Below are 15,531 nucleotides of genomic sequence, written 5' to 3' on the forward strand. Positions count from 1 at the left end.
GGGCACAATTTTCTTGGGTGACTTCACGACTGCATTAAGATCTATTTACTCCTTCATTACCGTGTCAGTCAGGCATTCTCCCTGGAGGAGATGCTGGGTAAGCAGTAGTGAGCCGTCGGCATTAATGTCGCTGTAATGTTTCCTGGGGGCAAGAAATGAATTGTTGGTTTTACTTTGATGGTTTTTATGTCATTGCGTTATTAACAGTGTAGCGGTGATTCTATTCTAGACCATTAGTTCATCGTTTTCTCCGTGATTCTTGCAAATGTGCTTCTTCTATAAGAAAAATACCAAAGACTTTATTCTCCAAAGCAGCCTCAGTGAAATTCATTTATTTCAAGACCACAGTGCGGATAATGCTTCCACGAGTAGGTCTGACCAAGAGACGGGAAGAGGAGAAAAGCCGAGGAATCTGTGAGGTGTCTCATGTACTCAGGAAACTTGGGAATGGAAAGGAATTTTTTTTTTTTTTTTTTTTTTTTTTTTTTTACAACGAACTTCAGCAACACTGACTCCTGCTAAACACAACTGAAGCAACTAAAGATGTGTCTGAGTGGATGATACACGGATTCAGGACAGTACAATTGACACACCAATGCCATATGTCACCAGAAACTGTGGACACAGAGATTTGCTCATGAAGCAGCTAGTGCAAATGTGCATTTATTTACCACGGCCACTGTGCACGTGGCCATAATCCGATTGAAGCGAAAGAGGAAAGTCCGTCAACTTGGTAACTTTAAGCTTCGAGTACTGGGTTATTCTATTTCTGGTGGAATGATTCTCCTGTCAATTTTGGAAACTCATATGGCTCAAGCCCACGTGTCAGAAGAGAGGAGAACCCCAGGGTGTGATCAAGCATTACACATTTTTCAAATAAGAGTTTAGTTCTGGAAAATGATAACAAAATATTATTCTTTAAAAAGCACAGTTTTGTTTTAAGTTAATATAAAGGGCGGTACCAAAATAAAGTTAACTGAACCGGAGCAAAATATGGCATTTTGCGTTTCTCTGACATTGTAGAGATCGGAGAAACTGAAAGACCTGCCTTGCTGGCAGGGTGTTCAACACGATCTGTATCCTAAACTCTTCACGTCAGCTTTCCTCAAGAGCAGCCTTATTGAGTGCAAGCACATATTTATACATAGGCCCAGACACACGCACTATTATAATTTGTACACAAGAGCTAATCTACTTTCTCCTTTTCCAAACGTAATTGCATTTATAGTGAGGATGCTACCAATTTAGGATAACACTTAGATTTTTGTCTGCATTAGCAAGAATTGTGATTATCCAGCTGAAAACTTTGAAAGGATGTTTCCCTTTTTCCTCCTGAATTTGAAGTCTGCTTAAACCTCTGAATACCTCTCATTCTAGAGAACAATGCGCTAAAGTACACCTTTTGTTTGTTTTTTTGTCTTTTGTTTTTTCTTTTTCTTCCCTGATTCTCAGAACAAAGGCCAATGTCTGCAGCAATATTAAAATTGTAGCGAGAGCCAGGAATATTTCTGGAAAACACAAAACAGATAATCACATTCTTTCTAATGTGTGAACACTGTTAACCTTCTCCCCAACCCACAAAAGCGAGCCCACATATCCTCATACTTCCCTCCACTGATACCCTTCTCAAAGATCATAAAGCCCAACTATATTATATTGGATGCTTAACACAAACAAACAAAAATAACTAAGCATACAAACCATATTACCCAAACCTAATTTTATAGCTGAAAATTGGACAGCTTATTAAAGAAAAATAGAGTTGATTTTAAAGGCTTCAGCCCATTTTCTTGTCTGTTTTTTTATTTATTTGATATTTGTTTCTCTTTTCTTTTGCCTAAGAGACTAACTTTTCTGACCATCATAACTACTGTTTTAACCCCCCACCCCCCATTGGCTCAAAATTACATGCAACAATGCCTCTTTCTGCTTGCCAGTCGTTAATACTGCCGGCTCTGCCGTAACCCTTTCCAGGTCCCAAATACTGCACAAAGCCATACAAGATAGGCTGTATAACCCAACGGGTGGAGTTGATTCGCCCTGTAGAAACTCGGTGCCCGGTCTTGGCTGTGAATGCAGGTACCTACTGCAAGGCTCTCCATCACCCCCAAGAAACAATCAGAGCCTTTCTTTCTGCCCAGCTGGAGTGGAGCTTGCCCGTGACAGCAGGACTTGTGAAGAAGTTCCCAGCGGCAAACAGTGTGTTTCTTTCTGGCTGCAGGCCGTGGAGACGCGAGCCCGGCCAGCCTCCTTCCGCGGTTCAGCCACAGACAGGACTACGGCGCCCCGCCGCCGTCTACACCTGGGTCTGGTGCTGAGTCTCTATAAAAGGAATGTGCAGGCTGGCGAGGCTGAGCTCGCCCACGCTCTCGTAGTCACTCATGGCTGCTTCGGAATCGTCGAAGCCGCAGCTGGCCGACACATCCGAGGACGAGGTGCCTCTGGAATTGTGCAAGGATAGAGACACGCTGTCTGCTGGGCCGGCCGTCTCTGCGCCCTGGTTCATGCTCACGGCAAAAGTACTGAATTCACAGGCCGCGGGCGGGCCCACCAAATCCGTGTCGTTGGGGAATGGGTGGGGAGGGAGATACTGGCTGGGGTGGAACTGAGGCCGTCTCCTGCAGTCCGGGCTCAGGGTGCTGGCCAGTGAGCCGGGCTGGGAAGGGGGCAGGGCCTCGTACTGGTCTGGGAAGTCCTCTGGCAGGGGAGGGGGCAGCTGGTCCTGATTCAGGAACTCCTCTTCATGGGGGGGTGGGTACTCGCTGTCGATGTCATAGCCGCCCAGGTAGTAATCGCTCTCCAACTCCCGAGTGCTGCCCTGGTGTGCAGACCCTCCCTCCTGGTTCTCATAGTTGGGTACTTCCTCTATGTCCGACAGGCGGGCCCCGGGCATCCAGTCAGAGGTGTCCCAGTGGTAGGCTGTGGGACAAAAGCGGTGACAGTTAATTTCCTCCAGTCTGGAGCCGGGGCAGGGCTCGGAAAGGAGCAGAGGGGGGACCTGACATGCAATTGACATCCAAGAGACTCTGAGATGCCGGGGGTCAAGTGCATGCTCCTTACAAGGGTTCTATGAGGGACCAGCCATGCTCTGGCCCTGGGACAATGAGGGGATGGGGACTGTAAGAGATGGTGCCTGGTTTTGCAAGGCCTCACACTCAGCCATGCCAGAAGGGATGGCCAGCCAGGGCATGCTGAGGAAACATAGTTCCAGGACCCCCTCCCTCTACTCCCTCTTCCTTTCCACACGCTAAATGCAGAGCGAGGCTGGCAGCATGCTCCCAGAGGGAGGGGTACATGGGCCATACTGTGGTCCACAGAAGGCAGGGAGATGCACTGCACATCGATGAACCGCACGCGCAGTGGGGAGGCTGGGGGTGGGATGCTGGAGGGGCTTTCACCTCCCGATGCTAAGCACACAAGACACCTGGAACATGCAAAATTCAGATCAAAGAAACACAGGAAAGACGGAGGCAAAGGGACACAGTAAGAACAAACTCGGCAATTCAAAAGGCATTAAGTAAATGTGATGCTGGGGTCATGGCAGAGTCACCTCGGTTGTAGTTTTGTCCTTGATCCATGACAGACACTGTTTAAATACAAAGTAAGAGGTAAACCTGGTAATCCAAGCCATGTGAAAAGGGTAAAACAGAACATCTTAGATGACTTAAAAAAAAACATGCTCCTCTTTCTCCTCATTGTTATTTAGGAAACAAAAAGATAAATCCCATCTATACCTGGCCCCAATTGTATTAAGTCACTGATAAAAGTTACCTGATTGAAACCAATCCCTGTAGGATTATAGCTTTGAATGATACCTTAAGTATTTCCAGCTCATAATAGGTGCTCACTGGATACATGTTGAATATAAGAAGGAATTTAGTGGCAATCTGGATTCCAGATGATTGGGTGCTCTTCTCTTAGAAGGGATTTTATTAAAAAAAAAAAAAAAAAAAGACTACCCCAACTATTTAAAAACTTATGAACTAGATTTTTTTTCCTTCAAAATTGTAAAATTCACTCCAATCTCTAAAGAAACATCCGGTGTCCCCTCAGTTACCAGCTGATTAAAATCACCCCTAGATCCAAGTAACAAGGAAGCCCTATTTCCAAAAGGATAACTCTACACAAATAAATGCTATTGAAGAAAAAAGTAAATACCTTCATTCTCTATAGTGTCAACTACATTGTTGACAAGCTGAATGACAGTCACAATGGATGCTTGTGGCCAGGAAAAGAAGATGGGGGGAAGGGAAGGACAGTTTCAGGTTAGTCACGTATTTCAGATACAAGTGAACTTCTCTTCACAACAATGGCAACAACAAAGACGTGGCATGCAAACAACCAAAGGCTCCCCAGTCTGTCCATTAGGCAGTGCTCCAGCGGACACTTTTATCTGGGAGTCCTGGGGCTACTTGGAACACAAGGGAAACAGCAGCAAATCCGGGGCTACTCCTTTGAAAGGCATGATCGGCAGGGATTGCTGGATCATAAATTCACACCCCATGGCCCGGCGAAATCAATCTAGGAAGGCAGTGGCTCGTCAAGCTCATGCTAATTTCTCATTAATAACTCCCGAAGGCTCTCCAGGGAAGACCTCTCTATTCCCACGGATAATTATTTGTTGGTCAGCCATGCTGCTCCAAACCAAATGCCAGTGATGGAGGACAACCTTTGCAGGACTGAAGGCTTCACACTGTACATGATGCCACTGATAGCCTAGAACAACTCAGAGCCCAGCTTCTACCAGTGAAGCATGAACAGAAGTCAGTGTCTGGCCTCCAAAATAGTTAGAATCTGGGAAGGGGAATTCTGTGATCTGCACGGGTTGATTTAGCACCTGACGGCAGCAGCCCATGGAGAGGTGATCCTGCTTAAAACTGACTTGTTGAAAATTCCTAACGCCACACCCTTTAGTCTGGACCAACCCAGAATGTTAAGCAGGAAAGGCCAACGTGTGAGCTTAAGGGCACACGTAGCAGAGCCCGTGAGCATAGTCAACCAGGTATCATGCTGGACCTCTGCCTGGAGTTTGGAAACTGTATGTTCTTGGGTGCTTCTCTCTAAAATGCAAACCAGGGGCCCCTGGGTTTGGTTAAGCGTCTGATTTTGGCTCAGGTCATTACCTCACGGTTCATGTGCCGACAGCTCCGAGCCTGGAGCCTGCTTTGGATTCTGTGTCTCCCTCTCTCTCTCTGCCCCTCCCCAACTCATGCTCTGTCCCTTTCTCAAAAATAAATATTTAATAAATGCAAACCAGCAATAACTTATCTTCTGGTTGGGGTGAGGGAAAGAGTAAGCATAAAGGCAAACAGATCTGGAGGCGTGCCCTTGACTTTCTGAAGATGGTCAGAAGAGATCCACTGTTCTATGGTTTGTTATCCCAGCAGTCACATACACTAGGCTTCTGCACCTCTAAGGAGTGCCGGGTATTAGAGTGGAAGACATTTGGGGATGAGGGTGATGGAAGTAGACTATTTTACTTCTAAGATTGCTTCTATAGCCTTGGAGCTCACCTGTTCCTATATTTACCTGTGTGGGAGGGCGGGTAAACACTATGTTGTTTTCATCTTATACTTCTGGGTACAAAATACCCAGCATAGGGTGCAGCACATAAGAGAAACTCAGCATGGGTTTATGGGTTGTATGATTACATTAATTAATAAATATTACATTTTTGCCAATTGCTTATTTATGGGAAAATGAAGTGAGGTGTAGGCTACAGTAATGCTAACTGTCTCTGAGGATGACCATTTGAAATTGTTCTTGATTCACCGCTATATAGTGAGCTCTCACTGATTTTTGACCATTTCTGCTTCATCTCCTGGCCCGGAGAGGCCAAGCCATCCTCCAAAGCTGGTTCCTCATCTCAGAAAACCCAGTGGTACCCTCTCCGTGAATGTAAGTTCACAACAGGTAGTGGTAGCAGCTCTGGAGTGTCAGTGAGGTCCAGGCACCACATGGAATTTTGTGCAACATATTGGGTGTATTGGGTGCATGTGCATTTTTCTAAGGAGCTGGTCCATAGTCACAGTATTCACAGATACTCCGAAGACCCATGACCCTAGATGATTATCAGGAGAATTCAAGTGAAATAGGATGCCACTTCCATGGAATGAGGGTGTGTGGGAAGGAGGTCTTACTCCTAATTTCTCATGATGGGGAATTTGGATATACAGCGAAGAGTGAAGAGATCACCAGTAGTAAAATTAAAAAAAAAAAAAAAGTCACAGTTTTCTAGAGAGTGTCATCTGGGATGAGGTGGCTCCATTATGAAAAAAAAAGTCAGAGGATGCATTATCAGAGGTCAGGGAATTTTGTCACCCTCTGATATGGACCCCTGGCCTGCCCACAGCTGCAGCTCAATAGGTCCTCCCTCAGCAATGACCTCTAACAGCGGGGTCAACCAAAACGCTGATGAACGCGCTCACGAGTCCATGATCGGGTCACCACTGACCGCCCACACAGAAGGCAGAACCCACCTAGGGGAACACGTCTACAGACTGCTTACCATTGTCGTCGCCAGAATCTGACTGGAAGGAGCTGAGAGACTGAACTTCAGAGTTGCTGCCTTTATTACTGCCTGCAAAGCAGGTCACTTCTCCCGGATCATCAACCCCTTTGTCTTTGCGGACAGCCGGAGAGAAAGGAGAAATGACACTGGTTACCTTGTGCGTATTTCTGGCCTTCCCACCCCCAGAGTTCACTTCTCAGAGCTCTTTCATTTGCTTCGAGAAAATAATTTAGCTCCACAATAGAAAACTGATTGTGCCACTGGGGGCAAAGGTCTGTCAATCAAGTGATTTACATTATGGATTCGGAACCCTTAACCCGTGGTAAATGAGCTTGCAAAGAGCTGACAGCTGAAAGTGGCTGTTCCCTCCTCAAAGTGAGGCAACTAAGTGAAGAGTTGAAGGCAGGATGAAGTGGCTGTGTTGCTCTTTGCCATTCAGAGTTAATTTAAATCATTTACATGAACCGACGTGGTGTCAACACCAGGTTAAATGAGATTACTTATAAAATAGGGGTATAAATATTTTATAGGCAAGAATGCCATTCCATTCATCCAAACTTCCATCTCTGGGGAGCAAGTGGCTTTCTCAGCTTCGCCTCCTAGAGGGCAGCGTCACATCGGTTTTGGGAATGACGGCGGTTCTGCACTATGTGTGGTAGAGGGGCAGCCAGCAGTGTGGACGTGCTCTTATCTACACACTTCCTCCTTTTGGCTATGCAAAGACAGCTTGAACAACACACACACACACACACTACAGGGCTATTTTCTTATTTGATGGACTAAAGGAAGCAATAAAAACAACCCATATTTTGAAGTTGTCAAGTAAAAAATGAATTAGTCGCCTAGAGATTGTCTCGCTGGCTAACCCTGCCTTGCTTAACAAAGAAGGGAATCTACTCAATAAAAACACAACAATACTTCGGGGGGAAATGTGAGTTTTGGCCTGAGGTAGATTCTGTAAATAAAGCTGTCACGTTATGAAGCGAGTGGAGGAAAAATGGTCACCAGGAAAACCTTCAAATCACCGCGTAACATGATGGGAAGAAGAGACGGTGACTTGTGATTGAGGGAGGAGTTGTCTCTCTTTGTGAGTGCACAAATCACTGTTTCTTCCACAAAAGGTGATGTCAGTATCGGGCACTGGGGCTCCACACCTGCTGTCAGACGCTGAAGCCACAGCAGAACGATGAGGTGGATAAACAGCTGATGTGAGTGGAGAGAGACGCCTGAGAGAATCTGCCTCCCAACAGCCACACCGCAAAAACATACGAAGGTGTGCCTCAGAAAAGCACAGAGTGAGGCCCTTCAGCTTAACCCCGGACACTAGGAAGGAAACAACAAATGATCCACCCTGGTGAATGCCGTGTATGTAACTTCTTTCTCCACTTCCTTTATTCAACCTCCTCTTTCTTCATTGTTAAATTAAAAAAGAGCCTTTCTAATAGCTGGTGGATTGGTGAGGTTTTCTTAAAGACTAACTCTACAGATCATTTGACAGGGAATGACTAAAATCCAAGGGCAATGACTGACAATATAGGAGTGTCTCACAGAGAGGCAGAATCAGCAGATAGTGTGGTTGGGGCAGCCCTAAAAAGAACAGAAGCCCCCTCCTCGATCATCAGGAGTCTCTCTCCCTCTTTCCTGCTAAAGCTCCCAGGAGCGGTGTTGGTAAGAGCACAGGCTGTGTGTCCGGATGCGCCAGGTCCTAGTCCTCACCCCTCTTTTTACTAGCTCCTTGTTCTCAAGCTGCTCATTTCACCCCTCCGCTCCTCCCCCTGGGTGCCCACGTGGGCATGTGTGAGGCTTTAAGGAGACCCAATATACATTGATGGTGGCATGGGCTGCCTCTGTCTTCTCAACAAATCTCTTCATCCTTAACGTCTGCATTCTGGATTTTGTCCTGATGACTTGCTGAAATATCTTCTGATGTCTAAGAATCTGCCAGGTGTCAGGTACAGTATATTGTGTTTTCAAGGCTGTGTCTTTCCTGATGGTTTCACAGTACTCAACCCTGCTAACCTTATTGATGGTCTTGGCTTCCACATAGCTGCCCTGTCGTCTTCCTCTGCTCTCTTTTCTGTCCCTTCCTGGCCTCTCCCTTCTGTCACCTCCCACACGTAGGCATCTCCAAATTCTTTTGGAGGCCCATTTTGACCATCCTTTCTTTGTTCTTGTTCCCTCAGCGAGTTCACCCCTCCTAGAGATTCAACCACCCTGCATGCAGATGATGTCCAAACTTTCATCTCTAGCCTCACCTTTCTCCTGAATAACACAGCCAGACACCTATCAGGTAACCCTCATGTGCCCTTTATACTCATCAAGCTGCTTCCCGCTTCTGGAAGGCCCTCTCCAATAGTTTCCTACCCAAATCTTACTTATGCTTGAAGACACAGCAGAAATTCCCCCTTTCTCTACAAAGATGCCCTTACCTCTGGGGCTGCATATGCTCTCCAGCTCCATTTGAAAGCAGCCTCCCCTGTACCCTCTACCCCAACATGCATCATAGTACTAAAACCCCAGCCTTTGGAAATTCCTACTCCCAGGGCATCTCTGCTGCTGAAATATACGGCCATTTGGCCTGATGAAAAGTCACAGGTTACAACAGAGCTTGCGTTAGCTTGCCTAACATCCTGACCGGTGTTAGGGCAGGGGAAACAATCACCATCGCTCAATCAGACGTTCACAGAAGCTAGCTAACTGATCTCTGTTTTCTTTCCTCTTTGGTCCTTCTTAGTCTGGTCTCCATGGATCAGCCAGAGCCATCTTTTAAAAATGTAAGTTCGATCATGTCACTCACCTGCTTAAAGACCTGCACTGATGTTGCCATTAAAATGCATTCACTTTCCCTTGTTGCTCACCAATCCCCAACTACCTTGATCTCCTCTCTGTTCTTCAACATGTCAAGGTCTTTCCCACCACAGGGGCTTTGCACCTGTGGCTCTTTCCTTTGGCTACAATACTGCTGCATGAGGCCTAAAGGAGAGGGAAATACCACTATCTGGAGCGGACTTTTCCTGCCTTGCGGCTCACCCTCTTCTTTCATGGACCGTGCATTCCAGCCGAACAGAACGGTTTGCTTGTCTTCTCATTGTCTGGGTCCCTCCACCTTCCCCCGGACCTTTAATGTACCATGGTCCATTTCAAATATCCCTCTGTTCCTCTCAAGTCTTCACCCTAAGCTGAGATATAGTCTCTTCTTCTGACCTGGAGGAACACGCTTTCTGTTTATCACTTAGGTCATTACACAGCTTGCATTACCAACAACGGTGTGCCATTATGAGTAGAGCATGGGTTTTAGAGCTGACAGCTCTGGGCTGGCCCACGCGCTCTGCTGACTCTTGCTAGCTGTGTGACCTTGGGGACCTTATGCATGGTCTCCGAGCCTCATTTTCCCCATCTGTAAATGCGGTAAGAACCAGATCAGTTTTTCTGAACAGTCAATGCCAGGACACGTCACAACGAGTGCTCTGTGCAGGCGGGTTCTCTCTCCTTTCCCTGCTTTCCTTCCACAGTGCCAGACCACAGCTTCCCCAGTGACCCTAGAGGGATGAACAGACACACTATGGCTTCCTACTCACTGTCGGTTCCTGCGTCCCAGCCATTCTTGCGGATGGAATCGCAGTCGGAGCGGCAGGGCGACACGGCGGGGAGGTTGGGGGCCACGCTGCACACGACCACACCGCGCCTGGCGGTCAGGATGCGCGGCGACTCAGGGTGGAACGTGGTCATCTCCTGGTGCTCGCCGCCCAGCCCGTCCACGATCTTATCCAGGTTGCTCCTGGAGTCGCTCTGGAAGCACGGCGTGTAGGCCATGGGGCGCACGGGCACCTGCGGGGGCCCCACCTCCTGGTAGATGTTGCGGCCGTCCCCGCCGCCCCGCAGGTTGCGGAACGGGATGCCGTTGCTCTTGTTGAGCAGGGCAGCCGTGGCGGGGTCCTGCACCAGCGTGATGTTGTTGCGCGAGTAGTTCTTGCGGAAGACCTTCTTGCGGAAGACGATGAAGAGGATGACCAGGATGAAGATGACGAAGAGGACTACCGCGATGCCGATGAGCTCCTCCTTGCCCACGTACGAGTGGCCGGCCTGGATGTTGGGCACGACCACCGGGCGCAGCCCGCAGTACTGGCCCACGTAGCCCGGCGTGCAGTTGCAGACGAAGGAGCCGAACACGTTGACGCAGGCGCCCCCGTTCTCGCACTCCTCCCGCTCGCACTCGTCCACGTCCTCCTCACACCTTGGGAGAAAACACAGAGTCCTTCTCAGACAGCAAGGCGCGCGCCTCCATTCCCAACCGCCTTCCTTATCAGAAAGCACAGAGCGCAAAGGGCACGTGGAGCGTGACAAAAACAGAGTGAGGGTGTGCGAGTGCGTGGGAGGTGGCTGGGCACCTTTGTGTGTGTGTGTGTGGGGGGGGAGTTGTCATGGGAAGTTAAGGGATTTCTCCCAAGGGGATGGCTCCCAGACCCTAGGCAGATGGGAGCAGGGCAAAGATTGGTGGGGGTGGGGGAGAGGAGAGAAGGAGCAGAAAGAAAGAACAGATGCTGTTGGAGAGGTACTGGTTTTCAAATCCTCGGGGCCAGGTGCGTTTCAGAATTTAAATTTTTGCAGTCTTAGAAACGTCATACAGTACATGGCTTTCATGCTCTGGCAGATACCCGCCCCACTGCTGGAACCATGGCGCTGGCACGGGACCCATAACCAAATACGCCAGTGTTTCCACAATAAAACATACGGATATTCATTCTCAGTGAGAGAAATAAAGGCTAGAAATAGTCTCAGAGCAGTTTTGGCTGGTTTTGCCACCAGATTAGTTTGCCACTAATTTATCCTTAACCCTTTTATTTCTTTGAGCTTTTGGGATTGTAGAATTGCAGAGAAGGAGCAGTGAACCTATACACCTTATGTAGAGTTTCCCAAGAGGAAGAAATCTTTGGTTCTGACATGTTCCTTCAACAGTTACTGTAATTTTTGGTCTCTCTGGGAACTGTGTGTGTGTGTGTGTGTGTGTGTGCACCCACACACAGGTGCATTAGAGGGCGTGGGCAAAATAGGGAGTAGGTGGGTAGGTACAGGGCTACATATCTATGTATTTTACAGATTCTGTGCTTACGATAAAGGTTAATGCTAATATAGATTATCAGGAAAGAATGATTAAAACATTCTAATGAAAAACAATTAAATCAATTTTATTCTCTTTAAAGCAATCCACGACTCACTTCAAGTATAATTACAAGGCAAAAACATCTGAGTCTTACTCTTTCTTAGTTTAACATTATGTGAGAACATGGACCTTCTTTCTCCTTCTTCATTTTTCTCTGCTTCAGCAATTGATCTGATGTGTTCATTTAAAAGGCACGATCACTTATATCTTTGGTAATCCACCTTTTAAAATGTAGTCAAACGTCCCTAATTTGAACAGATTGAGGCCAGGTCATTTGGAAATTAGAATCACAGAGTATTTCAAAATAAATGCAGCTTTATTACTTTAAATTACATCCAACGATTCAAAGTCAGCTAAGTATTTCCTGGTAAAGTCCTCGGGAGATTTGCTTTAATGAATACATAAGACTGATCTGTAATTAGAATATCACTTGCTTGAGATTACATATATATACTTCTCAAACGATCAAGGATGGTTGGAAGTGGCATTTTACTAAGAGCTTAAACCATTCCCTTTCCATTTGGCTAACACTTTAATTTCCCTCATTTCTTGGGGGAAAAAAGGTATGCAAAGGAGAGGTATGTTTTAGTTTCTCAGAATGGTCATAAAACGTTAGGCAGTAGAGTCCAGTTAATGACTTTTGGGGACACGGGTAAGCATGTCTGCCTCAGAATGATACTGGAATTATTAGGGGTCATGGATGATTCCTAATTAGAGAACACACGGCAATTATGTAAAAATTTGCAAATATAGGTAAGTATAAGGTAAAAAATGTAAATTACCAGTAACTCCATTACCCAGAGATAATCCCAGTTAAGATTTAAGCCATTTGTAAGCACTCTTTTCGTAGAGATATTAACCCTTTGCCTGGCCTGCTCGTGGTAAATCTTTTATCCCAGTTAGTTGTTTACTGTTTTGGTTTCTTGGGGACAAGAAGCGGCAGGGAGAAAGACTGTTGCACAATCTCACTTACGTGACTCCAGTGAGCCCAGCTTTGCAATTGCAGATGAAAGCGTTCCCTATTGGGTCGCAGGAGCCTCCATTCTGGCAGGGGTTTGGGAAGCAGGCTGTGATCTCAGACTCACAGTTTCTCCCGGTGAACTGTGAGAGACAGGTACACTGATAGCCTAGGGAGACAGAGGACCTCATGAACCACAGATGCCACTGGCAGTGCTCAGAGTGCAGGGACTCGGCCACGATGCGCCCTCCTACTTCCTCCTAAACCAAATCTTTGGCATGGCCCAGGTTCCAAAGATGATTTTCAAATTGGTTACTTTTTAAAAGTTTATTTATTTTTGAAATTGAGAGGAAGAGACAGAGAGAGGCTGAGAGAGAGGGAGGCAGAGAATCCCAAGAAGGCTTCGTGCTGTCAGCACAGAGCCTGATGCGAGACTCGAACTCACGAACTGTAAGATCATGACCTGCGCTGAAATCAAGAGTCAGATGCTTAACCCACTAAGCCACCCTGGCACCCCTCAAATTGTTATTTTGAACTTGGGACACATTTGCCACAAAAATGCCAAGTAACGGTTTGGATCCCCCACTAGTTAATTGCACCGAATTAACCACATACCTAAATGCTAGCGAGAATGGTAAGAGACACCCAAGATTCCAAGAGCAGAGACCAAGACAGGACGAAGATGCTTTGCCCAGCACACGACTACATAAAAGGCAGGATGTTTCCAGGGAGGAGAAGTCTACCATAGGTACAATGCTGGTTCGTTTCTGGAAGACCTCTCTCACCCCCGTGCCCTTTCTCCTTGGCTGAACACTTGCAATCCACCCCACTCCCCCACCTGGAGAGGAAACGAGGAGAGCACAGGTAAAACGATATATAGCAACTTAAATATATAGCAACTGAGCCTCAGTTTGACATACGCACAGGGAGATGGAAGAATCCCAGCCTTTACCCAGCTCCCATATTTGGATCCCGATTTTCACATCTTTGCCAACTTTCTCCACTCCTGAACCCATCATGAGGAAAGAGATAGTAATATCCCTACTGCAAAGAATATCAAATATCAGAGTAGATAAGATTCTAAGAGGGCAATGGCATTATTTACCTCTCAGAGATAGAAGGGATGAATAATTAGTAAGGACTTTCTTTCTCCCTACTTACATTTTAAATTCCTTTTTTTTTTTAAATTAAAGCTATATATCCACATAGTAAAGAGTCAGTTCTACAAGTTCTGTTTTGTACAACAGCAGCTCCGCATCCCAGTGAACAGAAAAGTGGACCTTTGAACAACATGAGTTTGAACTTCAAAGGTTCACTTATGTGTGAATCTTTTGCAGTTCGGTACTGTGAATTTATTTTCTTCAGGAACTTAATACCATTTTCTTTTCTCTAGCTTACTTTATTGTAAGAATGCAGGATATAATACATATAACATACATATTACGTGTTAATCAACTGTTTATGTTATCCGTAAGGCTTCTGGTCAACAGTAGGCTGTTAGGAGTTAAGTTTCGGGAGTCAAGAGGTATACCCAGATTTTCAATTGTGTGGGGGTTCGGCGCCCCCCTCACCCCATTTTCTTCAATGGTCAACTGTACTTATCGTTAATTCAACACCAAACTCTTCATGGACTAGGTCTTTCTGTGTTATCTCTGTTTCACTGGTGTTCTATATTTTCATCTCCTGGAGAAGTCTTTCCTCAAGGTCTGACTGGCTTCATCCTGAATAGTGCCCCCTCGTCCTGCTATGGGGCTGCTGTCATGGGAACGCCCTCTGCTGGGCTGGAGCTAGTGTTTGTGGTATCACCTGTTTTCCTAATTTCTTGGCGGACTCTATTTCATCAGGACACATTCCACAGTAGCTTCTGGAGAAAGGGTTTACAGGAGGTCAATGTTGTGAGACCCTGCATAGCTGAACCCTACATTACTACTCCACTCTTTCCCCTCTCTGGTAGGCAGCGTACAAAATTCTGAGTAATTGCCTCCATGTGGCCTTTGAGAAATCCCAGGCCCTTTCGGTTCCTGAAGTTTGTACATGGTCTGGTTTCTTTTCCTCTCCGACAACGTGGAGGTTCTTCCCTTGGCCCCCAGCTTTCTGAGATTGCACAATGATATACTTTAGTATGGGTTTATTTCAACCAACACTGGGCACTTTGGGAAGTCCTGTTCTTTAACTTTGGGGACATTTCTTTCATCGTTTCACTGATGATTTATTTTCCTTTGTTTTCCTTGTTCTGTCTTTATGGAAGTTTTATGGTTTGGATCTCAGATCTCCTGAATCTTACTCTAATTATTTTTCTTATGTTACATCTCTGTGGGTTTTTGCTGTATTTTCTGAGAGATTCTCATCTTCTGAAACAACTTCTATTGAGATTTTCATTTATGCTGTCGTTTTCCAAGGGCTTTTTTTTTGTTGTTGTTCACTGAGGTTTTGTGTGTTTCTGTTTTTTAAACAAGAGCATCCTGCTTCTGTTTTGTGGTTATAATATCTTCTCTTATCTCTCTGAGGATATTAATATATTTATGAAGTTTTCTTCCTGCATAGTTTTCTCCAAGTTCTTTTTTTCTGTTTCTTTGTTTTGGTCTCTGTGTTGGTAAATTTTATGTGTCAACCTGACTAGGCTATGGTGCCCAAATGTTGGGCAAACACCATCTATGATGATGCTGTGAGGGTATCTGTGGATGTGATTAACACAATCAGCTGACTTTAAGTAAAGCAGATTACCCTTACTCATTCAGTTGATGACCTTAAGAAGGAGGAATTCTGCATCAAGACTACAGCATAGAAATTTTGCCTGAGTTTCCAGCCTGCTGGCCTGCTCTGTGATTTCAAATTCAACACTGCAAAATCAACTCTTACATGATTTTCCAGGCTGCTGGCCTGCCCTTTAAATATCAGACT

The 15,531-nt window shown here is 46.0% G+C and overlaps 1 protein-coding gene across 3 annotated transcripts in view; it reads right to left on the reverse strand.

Moving 5' to 3' along the window:
• Positions 1-2,296: 2,296 nt before the first annotated feature.
• FAT3 (FAT atypical cadherin 3) overlaps positions 2,297-15,531 on the reverse strand; it is a 517,579-nt gene continuing 504,344 nt past the window's right edge. For 2 of the 3 annotated variants that reach the window (XM_047071610.1, XM_047071609.1), the window contains 6 exons: positions 12,646-12,799; positions 10,090-10,745; positions 6,509-6,622; positions 4,159-4,218; positions 3,551-3,586; positions 2,297-2,919 (listed from right to left, as the gene is read on the reverse strand). In XM_047071610.1, coding sequence (XP_046927566.1) covers positions 2,297-2,919; positions 3,551-3,586; positions 4,159-4,218; positions 6,509-6,622; positions 10,090-10,745; positions 12,646-12,799 — 1,643 coding nt within the window. The remainder of the gene's footprint in view (positions 2,920-3,550; positions 3,587-4,158; positions 4,219-6,508; positions 6,623-10,089; positions 10,746-12,645; positions 12,800-15,531) is intronic. The other variant, XM_047071611.1, reaches the window with a different exon arrangement.

Source organism: Lynx rufus, unplaced genomic scaffold (assembly GCF_022079265.1).
Source record: "Lynx rufus isolate CCGP_SWC_20201006 ecotype Redwood Valley unplaced genomic scaffold, mLynRuf1.p SCAF_9, whole genome shotgun sequence".
NCBI classification, from domain to species: Eukaryota; Metazoa; Chordata; class Mammalia; order Carnivora; family Felidae; genus Lynx; species Lynx rufus.